The 12360-nt window shown below is 35.5% G+C and overlaps 2 protein-coding genes across 2 annotated transcripts; one reads left to right on the forward strand and one right to left on the reverse strand.

Annotated features, from left to right (window-relative positions):
• Window positions 1-954: 954 nt before the first annotated feature.
• On the reverse strand, window positions 955-6863 carry LOC101253571 (uncharacterized). Its single transcript, XM_004252832.5, has 15 exons — window positions 6085-6863; window positions 5268-5444; window positions 5048-5172; window positions 4829-4967; window positions 4197-4346; window positions 4058-4111; window positions 3833-3928; window positions 3667-3726; window positions 3503-3577; window positions 3361-3414; window positions 3137-3241; window positions 2419-3042; window positions 2182-2280; window positions 1812-1919; window positions 955-1294 (listed from the first exon to the last, which is right to left on the reverse strand). The coding sequence occupies exons 1-15, from the start codon at window positions 6505-6507 to the stop codon at window positions 1145-1147; spliced, it is 2439 nt and encodes an 812-aa protein (XP_004252880.2). The 5' UTR covers window positions 6508-6863; the 3' UTR covers window positions 955-1144.
• Window positions 6864-8732: 1869 nt separating this feature from the next.
• Window positions 8733-11594, forward strand: LOC101253266 (scarecrow-like protein 3). Its single transcript, XM_004252831.5, has 2 exons — window positions 8733-9329; window positions 9801-11594. Exon 2 carries the CDS (start codon window positions 9983-9985, stop codon window positions 11387-11389), a length of 1407 nt encoding a protein of 468 aa, XP_004252879.1. The 5' UTR covers window positions 8733-9329; window positions 9801-9982; the 3' UTR covers window positions 11390-11594.
• Window positions 11595-12360: the final 766 nt, after the last annotated feature.

Genomic DNA, 12360 nt, shown 5'->3' on the forward strand with positions numbered 1-12360 from the left:
TATTCCTCCAACATATGCAATGATGAATTTGACAAGTTCAAGCTCTCGTCCCGGAATAGACTGAGGTCAAGTTCAGTGACAAAGCCAGTCATGTCATTGCATACGACTCCATCCCATGAGCAGCAGTATCTGCTCATGTTCCATGTACTCGTGTAACTACAGCAAACTAATGAGGTATCTACAGTAAGCATTTTCTTGAATTTTAGAAGAGCGGAGCATTGATCTTTGCGGCAAGGATGAGGTATAGATGATGAAAAAGAAAGTAGACAGAAACAAGGAAAGAGCAGAAATGAGAATTGGCCAGACCCCATGTGTAGCATCAAACAGTTTTAGAGAAAGTTTTAAGCTAGGTGATATTAGATATTCAACGGAATAGTCGAGGTGCATAGATAGTAGATATTCATGAATAGTCGAGGTGCAAATAGACATTGCTGAATGAATTGTTCGTGCTAAGATTGACAATGTGAGTTCATTCCGTTTGGCTCTGGAAGACAATCTTGTTGAGGGATTACTTATGCAACTCAAGTGACACACCTTGCAATAGCTCATTTATTATATATTTAAATTTCAATAAATTTAATTTGTATGCTCAAATAATGTGTGTGAAAATTAATCTATTCAGAGCTTAATGTTCTTCACCATTTACATGTGGAGATGTTATTAAGTTTTGGATGAGTGAATAGTCTACTGGGGAGCTCAACATTAAGGGCTTGATTGTGATAACACGATTAAATGGATGTTGAGTCTAACTCGACTTTAAAATAGCTCAAGAGCAGAGAATTGTCCAAATCATCTATCCATCTCCGGTGTTTGGTTCGTCAATTCTTCATTCATCTCAAATATACAAGTTAACCTGTCTCTTTTCACCTGGGTATGTGTTTTCATATCGTAAATTGAACTCTCTAGTGCACTCTGCGGGCAGGTTAAGAGCAAATTTAAGAACGAAAATGCATATGAAGAGAAAGAATCGCTCTGCTTTTTCGAATTAAAATTTACTCTCTTGACATTATTGTTCTACAATAAATTAGGACAAAAAAACATAATCAAAATTGCATGTTCCAATATGAAGGGAAAAAATACACATTTTCTATTTCTCTGATTTTTACTTTTGGCAAAATTGGGAAGATGAAAGCTAGTCTTCACTCTACTTCCAAGCTTTTCTCCCTCGAAATTGTTTGCCAGCACGCGCCTGCTTTCTCTTTTTCTCAATCTTAGATTTTGCAACCTTGGATCTCTTTGCTGCTAATGGCATACGTTTTTGGTGTTCTTTCTGCTGATTGCTTGAACCACCCGTCTGCAAAATTGAAACGCAGATGTTATCACATCATCTAATCACAAGTGCATTTCATTAGAAGGGTAACCTTTTTAACTACTAAAGATACCCATGCTTTTTTGGGGCGAAATGAGGACCTTAGTTCAAGCAAGTGCCAGTTATGTGATATGTGAAAGGAAGAGAAGGAAATTTGAAAGAGAAAGAGAATGGGGTGGGAAGGGAAAGAGATGAAGTTCTGTGTGACTGGTTCGGGGATATCGGGAGAAGTGTGGCATTCAAAATCTTCCAAAACAATAGCTCATGGAAAGAAAATTAAGATGTCTTTAGATTCTAGATATCTTGTAACATTTATAATGCATAATGGAAGTAGATGCAAAGTGTGCTTGGGGATATCCTTAATAAATGCTGAGTTCCCCATTCTTAGAAAGAAAGGCAATAGACTTGGCCAATAGTAAGAAAAAACTGGGTAATAAAGAAAAATTTAGAAATATACAATGCCAAGCTCATGCAACAAAATCATGTGCAAACAATAAAGTACCTTCTTCTTTTTCAGAGCAGTTTTAGCTTGGTATCTCCCTCTATCCTCTCTACCAGCCCGAATAATCGCCAGTCTCTCTTCCTTGCTAAGCTTCTTTCGGATGTTCGCCTAAAGAGTAGAAATAATAACATAAGATGCATCCTGTTAGGGCAGAGATTGCAATTAACAAGAAACAAACACCCACTCCTACAGTAAATCAAACAAAAAGGGACAAAACTGTGTCCAGTGATCAGGTTAACATGGGGAAGCATTTTCTTTTTGTTCTCCCTCTTTTACAATGAGGGAAGTATTTTCTTCTGAACCAATTCATGATTCCAAATACAATAGTGACTGCAGAAGAATAATGCTATGAAAGTGCAAGGCACCTAACCTCAAGTTTAGCAGCATCAACTCTTTTTGTACTAATTTGGTCTGAGCTGGGAAGCTTAAATCCATGTTGTGCTAAAACAGTTCTCGCGTCGTTTTTCGCCTGATGAGCAAAATCAGAAAATGTTACAGATACACGTTTGTAGGAGGAAGAGCTCGGGACACAAGAAGTTGTGTAGTCAAAGAAAATAAATGAAGCATCCATTGCAAGTGGGCTTCAGTTTCTTCAAAATCAGCATACCTTGAGTTCTTTGATTCTTTTGAAGTCCTCATTAGATAAAATACCATCCTCCATATTCAGGGAGTTAGGTTCCATGTTTGCCCCTGCTAATTTCTTTAAAGCACGAAGGCTATTACTAGCAGCATTTACATCAATATCAGATATTTTCCTTTTTGTTCCTTTAGAGACCTTTTCATCCACATCATCCTCTTCAGAAGCCCAGCTATTATTATCCTGCATTATATCGCCATCAATACCCTCTTCTTCACCATCACTCTCATCATCTTCAGTAGCTGATGCACTATCAATTGCATCATCATCTTCTGAAAATTCTTCAGTAGCTTGCAATTTGTTATCTTCGTCACTATCACATTCATCATCACCAGACTCATTGTCAGAAGCATCATCTCCATCTTTTTCGCAATTGGCATCCTCTTCGTCTGGGTTAACATCATCATCACTTTGATCATCATAGTCAGACAAGCCAACAGACCCCTCCTCTACATCATCATCACTGCCCTCCTGATCCAGAAACTCAATGCCAGGAACGCTGCTGGAAACACTAACCTCACCAAATGCCTTAGGCCTTGCTTTTGGGTTAGTTGGGCGCCCTCTGTCCTTCTTAACTAGAAGTGAAGGGCAAACCTGCAAGCAATTGTTGCGGTCGTTGAATCAAATAAAGCTTCACTGATTCTTAACAAGCAACTAAGGAGAGAGGATAAGAGAGACATTCTTATACCTCTCTGAACAAAGTAAGAAGTGATCGAGCCGATGCAGAAACGGCCTTCTCATTCGTTTTTTTTCTATACAACACGAGGTCTTGTAGCAAATCTTCTGTCATCAACTAAAACAAAAAAGATAAAATGACAAAAGTCGTGAATATATAACACAACACATAAGATAGTATATAATAATTAACTAGTAATTAATAAATGACAAATACTTGGGAAACATTGTACATACCAAAGGCATGCGTAAGCATATTTCTCGGATTACATTGAGTCCGACAGATATAGCCTGCAAATGTCAAATAAAGATATAGAATGAATATTATTTGTGCACAACATATATGATCCTAATGAGATATGAATGTCATATTGAATACCTCAGGCCTTGAACGGTCATGCACAAACTGATTGACTACTTGTTTAAATAATGGTTCAACAGCATCAGGAGGCACCTGTCAAAATAAGATATCATCTGAGGAGGAGAAGACTAGCAAGTTTAACAAAAGAAAAAAAAAGAAATTGCAGAATAGAAACACTGTACCATATCATGACATGCCTGAACCGCTGCAGCAAGCAAATTTGTCACATCGCGCTGATGGGGCTGCAATATAAGAACACCCACACACCAACCTTAAGTATGAACGTGAAAGTACCCTACCAAAAGAAATATCAACTGTAATGCCAAAGGAAATTTCATAATTAGATACCTGAACATATCTCTGAAGGTAAGGATAGAAGTTCAACAAAATCAAGTGATGGAGCCCAACTGTTCGGGCAATTACTTTCATCAACATCATTTTAACCTGGAAGGGGACAAGAAATGAACAAATATGTAATTTTAAGTGATGGCTCCCAAGGTAAATACTACAATGGGAAGTCCATTCCAGTTTCACCAATGCAAACCAACAGGAAGTAAAGAGAGGTAATCTAACCTCAAACCTCTCATCGCAAGTCTGAAGACGTGAGAAAAGCTTTTCAGCAAATCCCTGCAAGAAAATATATATTATAGGTGTCGTTTCCAAAGATCCAAATCACAAGACTGAATCACGGAGTACTAGGAACTAAAAAAACCTGAGCATCCTTTAAGTGGTTTAATGGGGAATAATAACTACTGTTGTTATTTTCAGATTGCATGCGCTGCTGCTTCTTCATGCTGCGGACGGCACGCTGCAACTTTGCTTGCTTTTTCTTTTTGCTGGATGATGTACCCTTGTTATTTGCCTAGACGTGCAAGTAGTCGTAAGTACAACAGCTTTGATGAATATTTACCTCCATGGAGGACAAACTTGCATTATTCTCTTGAGAGTTTGAACAAAGTTAAGTATTGAAAGATAGAGACACCAGAAGTAAGTTGTTCTAACATCCAAAGATCAGGATATGGGAACTCATTATTCCACTCCAACACAGAAAGATCAGATCAAAGTACAAGCACTCATCTGCATGTTTTCCAGCCTAAAACTGGAGTGCACTACATCTTGAATATACCTGTTATTCTATATGCATGCCAAATAAGATCAATAATCACATTGAACTAAGAAAATAAAGAGTGAAACAAATATGCTCACATGGATCAAAAACCATTTAATGAATCACACACACTAGAATTATAAACCATTCACTGTAATCACTAGTGCAGGCATTATTGCTCCACAGATGTGTACTGTACAAGGAATGTCCATAGAGGATTTAATATGAGAACCAACCTTATAAATAGCCTCTTTGTTTAGCAAAACCTGAGGCTGATTGGCTGTCTGCTCATCTTCACTATCTGCCATATCACTATCTGAGTCATCTTCAATTTTCTCATAATCAAGAAGAAAGGATAAAGAGGCAATCATAATCCTGAGAATTTGAACAAGTACAAAAAAGTTTTAGTTGCAAAGGGGTGAATGCAGAGAGCAACTATTAGCAACAAAGCCTACCTCGATGATGAATGAAAGCATGCCGAGCATATAGCATTTGCTGTTCTATCATCAAACCACACCCTTCTCCGATGAAGCTCACAAAGTGTGATCAGTGATCTTTTTGCTTTTGCTTCATCCTCTTGCTATCACATTTTAGTTACCACAAATAAACAGAAATTTAAACTTCAACCAAAAAGAAATTCACAAGGCATTACAAAAAAAAAAGGTAGAACCAAACCTGTAGCAAAGAAAACAAAATATTCTGAAGTGCCCGATTTTTCGTATCATTCTTGTGCTTCTGATTCATACGTCTAATACTATGGATAATATGAGAGAAAGCCAATTTTCTCAAAACCCTATCCCCCAGAGTTTGGAGCTCCATGAACAATGCAAGTGTCTCCCCAATGTCAACAATCTGAAATGAAAACATAACATCAATGCTGATCTTCATTAGTTCCTTGTTTAATTTTTCAAGTAATATGTCATCAATGTTGATCTGCATTAGGTCCTTGTTTAATTCATCAGGTAACATTTCATCAATGTTTATCTACATTAGTTCCTTAACCTTCTGATTACAAGGTTTTCAATTATTCCATCATGGCTATCACAGACATATCAAGTGAACTTTTCACTACTATGTGATGCACAAATTATTGCAATATTTTAATAATCATGGTCAACTATCCACAGGATACCTACTACCTACCACCAACACAACTATCGAGCAACTCTGTCCACCAACCTTGGACAAATAGAAAGAAATTACACACTATTTTTTGCCTCAGATGGGATTTGGACCTTGAGAGCTCATGATTCTCAACTCACTTCATTGAGCACTGACACTTCATTGAGCACTAAGCTCACATAATTGGGTGCTTGATACACAAGTTATTGCAAGATATATCAAATTGAGGAGCAAATGCTCGAAAATTTACTAGACAAGTCAAAATTAAAAAAACGAGCTCAATCTAACAGCATCATATATAAAACAAAACGGATGCATTAGTACTTTATTTCAATTCAATAGAAAAAAATAACAAATTGAGGAGCAATACCTTTCGATTAAGGAGTAAAATCAAAGCTTGAGTAATATGAACACGTAGTCCAGAAGGCAAAGTCCGAGCCGAAGAACGAAGCAACTGAGCTAACTCTTTAGGGAAATTAACAAGCTTTTTAGGAAAAAACGGAGTTACATGTGATAAAAACATAGCACGGTCACCTAAGTCCTTAGAAACAGTCGGGTCAGTTGATACACCGCTAAGGGAAGTGAAATTTAGTGCTGCTTGTTGTTCAAAGAGATCCATGGACGACTTGAATTGATTGTATACTAATGTTAGTTCAGCTTCGTATCCTTCTGGATCGCATTTCATCTTTGATTGTAGAGTTGGTAAGCTTAGTTTTCCCGATGTTAGACCTGAGGCTGCTATTCCTTCTGCCGTCAGCTCCGACGGCGCGTGACGGCCGGAAATCGGAGACATGGTGGCCGGAGAATGTGTTTGTGTGTGTAAAAATAGAACCTTTGTAAAACCCTAGAAACTGAGGTTGTAGATTGTTAGAGGGGTAGATATGTACTTCGTTAACATGGAAAGGGTATTTTGGTTCACAATGTACAACTACATAAAGCACAAAAGATAAAGAATTTTTCTTCTTTTTGTTTGGTTTGAGCATGCATGGAAGTTTGATACTTTTTTTTAAATATTAACAACAGCACGGTTTAAAATCAAATTGAAATTGATAATTCAAATCAAAAAAAAAATTATTGATTTAGCATTTCGATAATGATTTTGATTTTTTTCAATTATTAAGTTATTGGTTCTTAACGGCAATGTTTGATATTCATATGCATGAATCATTTGATTTATAACCTTATTTCAAAGTAATTTTTAATGATTTTTTTGTGTCAAATCTTAACGGCGAAATCATTAACAATCAATAATTGATAACTGAAAAACCAACATTTAATTGGTCTTGTAACATTTTATCATATTTACAAATCAATAAACTTCAAAATCAAATTGAATCGGCCAACGCACATCCCTAATAACAACGATGTTTGGTCAATTTATGCTCTGCTCAATTAATCTCATGTGGTAAGTGTTATGGCAAACAACACAAATGTCACTAGTGTAGAGTCTAATTACGTGGCTTTCTGTAAATTTTTCAAAATTATCATCGTTTCGAATTTCAAATATACGGTATAAGAGTGAATTTGTATTTATCTCGAATACACTAACTCTCTCGTTTGCCTCTTTCTCTATGTATTTGTATTTCATAATGTATTTAGTATCCTAAATACACATATTTAGTGTGATTTGCATGTATTTAGAATATAATGACTCTCTCGCTTGTCTTCGTCCTATCTCACTCACCGCTCTACCTTTGTATATGTATTTGAGCCCATAATCCTTTCCATTATTATAAACACATCTAATTAAGGTGAAGTTCATGGACATGTTTAATATTTAAAGTTGATGAATTTCTTCAATAATTTCAAAATTTTTTATACATCTTTTAATACTTATATAAAATATGAAAAAAAATTACTAAATTTCCGAAAATTCATATCTAGAACTTAGAATACACCCATTTCTACAAGTTAATAGGGCTCGTGTAAATAGCCCATATAGGCAAATAACGTAGTGGGCCCAAAAGCCCATAACTAAATTCAAACCCAAACCAAACTTAATTAATTAGGTGGCACCTTTAATTAACATGTAAACGTGGCTATTCTTTCTAACACTAGAAAAATAATCGGAATTAGAGTCAAAATTTAAAATTTATGAATTCAAAATTGTAATAGTTTAAAAATAAAAATAAAATCAGTATTTAATTTGCATCCACTTTCCCATAGATTTGAAAAACCATCTAAATTTTCAATTCATTTTTTTTATGGCTAAAAGTTCAACAAGTGGATGACAAAACCATAAATGGTGGAGTCTACATTTGGCTTTTTCTTTAACTCCTTTGCCTCTTTGTCTTGTTATTAATAGGACAAAAGAAGATAAATACCAATTTGAAAAGTATTTTGGCTATATTACACAAACAAACAAAACATTACTTGCCATTCCCACTATTAATCCACTAAGAAACAAAAGGAAATGATGGCATTTTTCCTTGTTTTTGTTAGGGCATGTTTGGACTCAACTAGTTTTTTAAGAATATTTAGAGTCTTTTTTTAGCCACCCTTTGATTCCCTATACACCTTATGTCATGACAAACATACAACCAAAAAGTTGTTCCATACACTTTAAATTTCTCTTTGAGATGAAGGGAAAAAAGTGGTGGAGAGGTGGGGTTTTTTTTTTCGATATATAATATTGTAATAAATTTGATTTATTTAAATTTATATTTTATAAACTCTTTATTAATTATATCTAAAATACGATTTCGAGATATTTTAACACATTGTCATATACTCAAGTGTGAGTAATAATTAAAGGTAATCACTATGCAACAAAGAAATTTATCTTTTTCCCTCTTTTAAGGATTAAAGTTGCGTTTTTTATGTAGAAAGAAGATTTTCTTTCTTTTTTTAAAAAAAGAAAAAGATTATGCTTAACGATTATCTCAAACTACTGTACATTAATTTATAGTGGTAAAAAGAATAAAAATCAAGATAAAAAGAGATAGTTAATTTAAACGGTGAAAATGTCTATAACTAATTAATAGGCCTATAAATAGAGTATACCTTTATACAAAACATAATCGTTAAAAAAAATCTATACGCTGATGAATTACTCAAAAACTAATTTAGCATTAAAAAAAAGTAAAATCAACAAGTGATTTTGATATATTTGAGATATGTTTATGATAGACTTTGCATCTGAAAATATCGAATTCAGATAAATTTATTACGGAGAAGTTACGAGTGGGTTGGGGTGGGGGTTGTTAGAAATTTTGGAAAAACTAATAAAAGCTAAACACAAAGAGCCAAAAAAGGTAGCTCATTTTCTCACAAATTCCATGTTCTTCAGAAATGCAAGAAGACAAGTGCAAAAACAGTAAGGACAAAAACTACTCCCACGCCATTTTCGACAAACGTAGCCATGAAGAAACTCTTTCAAAACCTGACACAACAACACATATCCCCCACCTCTTTCTCTCTTTAATTTAATCCCAAAAAATCCCAATTCCTCATTCATTTTCCTCTCTCTTTTTCCTTCTTTAATAGCAACTTGAAAAAAAGCAAGAATCTTGAGTTATCAGTAAAGAAAGTGAGTGTTGTGAGGATTTGTTTTTGTGGGGGTTTTTCATGATTTGAGTAAACAATGATAGGAACTTTTGGTTCTTCCTCTATTTGGTGAGTTCTTGCCAAGATTTCATTTTTATCAATTCAAGTTTCTGTTTTTCTGATTAGTTTTTGAATTGTGGACTGAAAAGGTTGTTGGTTTTGATTCTGTTCCTTGTTTCACCTGTTTTTAGTATTGTATACAGTTGAATATGTCTTTTTTCACCTATTAGTTCTCTAGATACTTTATGAAAACTTCCTAAATTTGTATCTTTTATTCTGTTTTTACTATGTTCTCTGTTTGGTGATTATCAACTACTGAACCAAGATTTCATTTTTACCAATTCAAGTTGCTGTTTTTCTGCTGAGTTTTTGAAATTTGGATTGAAATAGATGTTGGTTCAGATTCTTTTTTTGTTTCACCTATTTTTAGTGTAACATCCAGTTTAATACCTCTGTAACAACTTTCTTGTGTTATCTTGATATGGTTTATTAGGAAATTCTCTGCCTTGATTCAAGATTCCTTTTTTTACCTCTCTGTAGGAGCTCCCACCATTTTATTTCCCTTGACTCGAACTCACAACCTTAGGGTCGAGGTGAGGGGTGTTTACGATCCGAACAAGTCCCTCTTGTTTTTTTTCTTCCAATTGAACCCCTTTGAGGTATGTGAGTTTTTTTTTGTTGGGAAAACCGATAACTACTTGTTGTGATTCAGTATTGTGACAATGTTACAAGATGATGGTTCTTCATCTGTGACCTCATCATCACCTATTCAAGTATTTCCAATGATGTCTGTATCACCTAGCTTTGGTTCATCAAATCAGTGGCTTAAGGAGCTGAAATCTGAAGAAAGAGGGTTGTATTTGATACATCTTTTGCTTGCTTGTGCTAATCATGTTGCTTCTGGTAGCCTTGAGAATGCTAATATAGCACTTGACCATATTTCCCAACTTGCATCTCCTAGTGGAGATACCATGCAAAGGATTGCTTCATATTTTACTGAGGCTTTAGCTGATAGGATTCTAAGGAGTTGGCCTGGTCTTTATAAGGCGTTGCGTTCGACTAAGTTATCGGTTGTCTCAGAAGAAATTCTTGTTAGGAAGATGTTTTTCGAGATCTTTCCTTTCTTGAAGGTGGCGTTTGTGGTCACAAATCAAGCTATAATTGAAGCTATGGAAGGTGAAAAGATGGTTCATATTGTGGATCTTAATGCTGCTGAACCCCTGCAATGGCGTGCGTTGCTTCAGGACTTGAGCGCGCGTCCTGAAGGACCGCCCCATCTGCGCATTACTGGGGTTCATCAGCAAAAAGAGGTGTTAGATCAAATGGCACATGTGCTTACTCAAGAAGCAGAAAAACTGGATATCCCTTTTCAGTTCAATCAAGTAGTTAGCAGATTGGAAAATCTTGATGTTGAGAAACTTCGCGTGAAAACGGGGGAGGCTCTTGCGATTAGTTCAATTATGCAATTGCACACCCTTCTAGCCCATGATAATGACAAGAAGTCCCCTTTGCCTTTTAAGCATTCAAATGGTGTTAACTTAAACAGGGCACTAGTCAACCAAAATACTTTAGGGGAATTTCTTGAAAAAGATATGGCTAATGGTTGCAGTCCAAGCAATGACACCGCTTCTTCATCCCCGCTATGTTCAACTGGTTCAACAAAGATGGATAGTTTCCTCAATGCTTTGTGGGGTTTATCACCAAAAGTTATGGTGGTAACAGAACAAGATGCTAACCATAATGGGACAACTCTTATGGAGAGGCTATCAGAGTCGTTACATTTTTATGCTGCATTATTTGATTGTCTTGAATCGACGCTGCCAAGAACATCATTAGAGAGATTAAAGGTGGAAAAGATGTTATTAGGTGAAGAGATTAGAAACATTATAGCATGTGAAGGGATCGAACGAAAGGAGAGGCATGAAAAGCTCGAAAAGTGGTTCCAAAGATTCGACACATCTGGTTTTGGGAATGTGCCTTTGAGTTATTATGCTATGTTGCAGGCAAGAAGGTTGTTGCAGAGTTACAGTTGTGAAGGATACAAGATCAAAGAAGATAATGGTTGCGTGGTGATATGCTGGCAGGATCGCCCACTTTTCTCAGTGTCGTCTTGGCGATGTAGGAAGTGAGACTAAACTTAGTTTTCATTGTAATGTTTTAGATTTGTATCTTCCTTTTGTTGTTGTAACATAATGTGTAGAACTCCAGTTGGTGAAACTGCTATTGACATGTTTGAGACATTTTGTCAACTTTTTTGATCTCATGTGATAAGCTTCTCTCTAGTGTTTAGATTTCCATTTTGATATGGATCAATAAAGCTGATGTTCTCTTAAAGTTTCTGGTATGAAGTCATATTTTCTTCTTGTGTTTGTTGTTTGTACATTGGTTGCATCCATCGACAAACACCTAAAGTTGACACCATTTCTCAGTTGAGACTTGTACTGTTTAAAAACATGTAGTGGGGTCCAAATTTGCCATTTTGACACTTTTTGTTGATTTGGCAAGTTGCATGTTTTTCACCTCTTTCCGTCATTGAAATTCAAAAAGTTCTCTTTCTTTGTTTAGCTTATTAAGTTCTTATTTGATGTGTACACACAATATTCATCTTTAGTGTAACCAATATTCTAAATGATGAATTAGTCATTTGATATCCATTTCCTTATGTGACAAAATGAACATGTCACCTTTTGAGATTAAGTTAAAAGGTATTATCGCGAAGCTTTTTTATTTGTAGACCTTGTTCTTTCAAATAAAATTACCTTTTTGGGTGTCCTTACATTACATGTGTTAGACTGTTGTTTCATTACGTGCTACGTATCTAGTAACTCTATCCATCGGGATGATATTTTCAAAGGTTCTACTAGGCATAGGCCTTAATCATCAAATGTCTAAATGGCCACCCCGATTTTGAGATTTCTTCAACTAAATTGGGCCTGTCTGGTTTTTGTTACTGGATGGGTCTGGGCCCTTTTATGGGATTGGGCCTAATTGCTTACCCAGTTGACATGTTTAACAATTATATACTTTATAGGCAACGTCAGTAGCAAAATATAGAAGATTTAAAATATGACTCGAAGCGTTGTTCTCAAAACGCTCTAGT

Source organism: Solanum lycopersicum, chromosome 12 (genome assembly GCF_036512215.1).
Source record: "Solanum lycopersicum chromosome 12, SLM_r2.1".
In the NCBI taxonomy this organism is placed as follows: Eukaryota; Viridiplantae; Streptophyta; class Magnoliopsida; order Solanales; family Solanaceae; genus Solanum; species Solanum lycopersicum.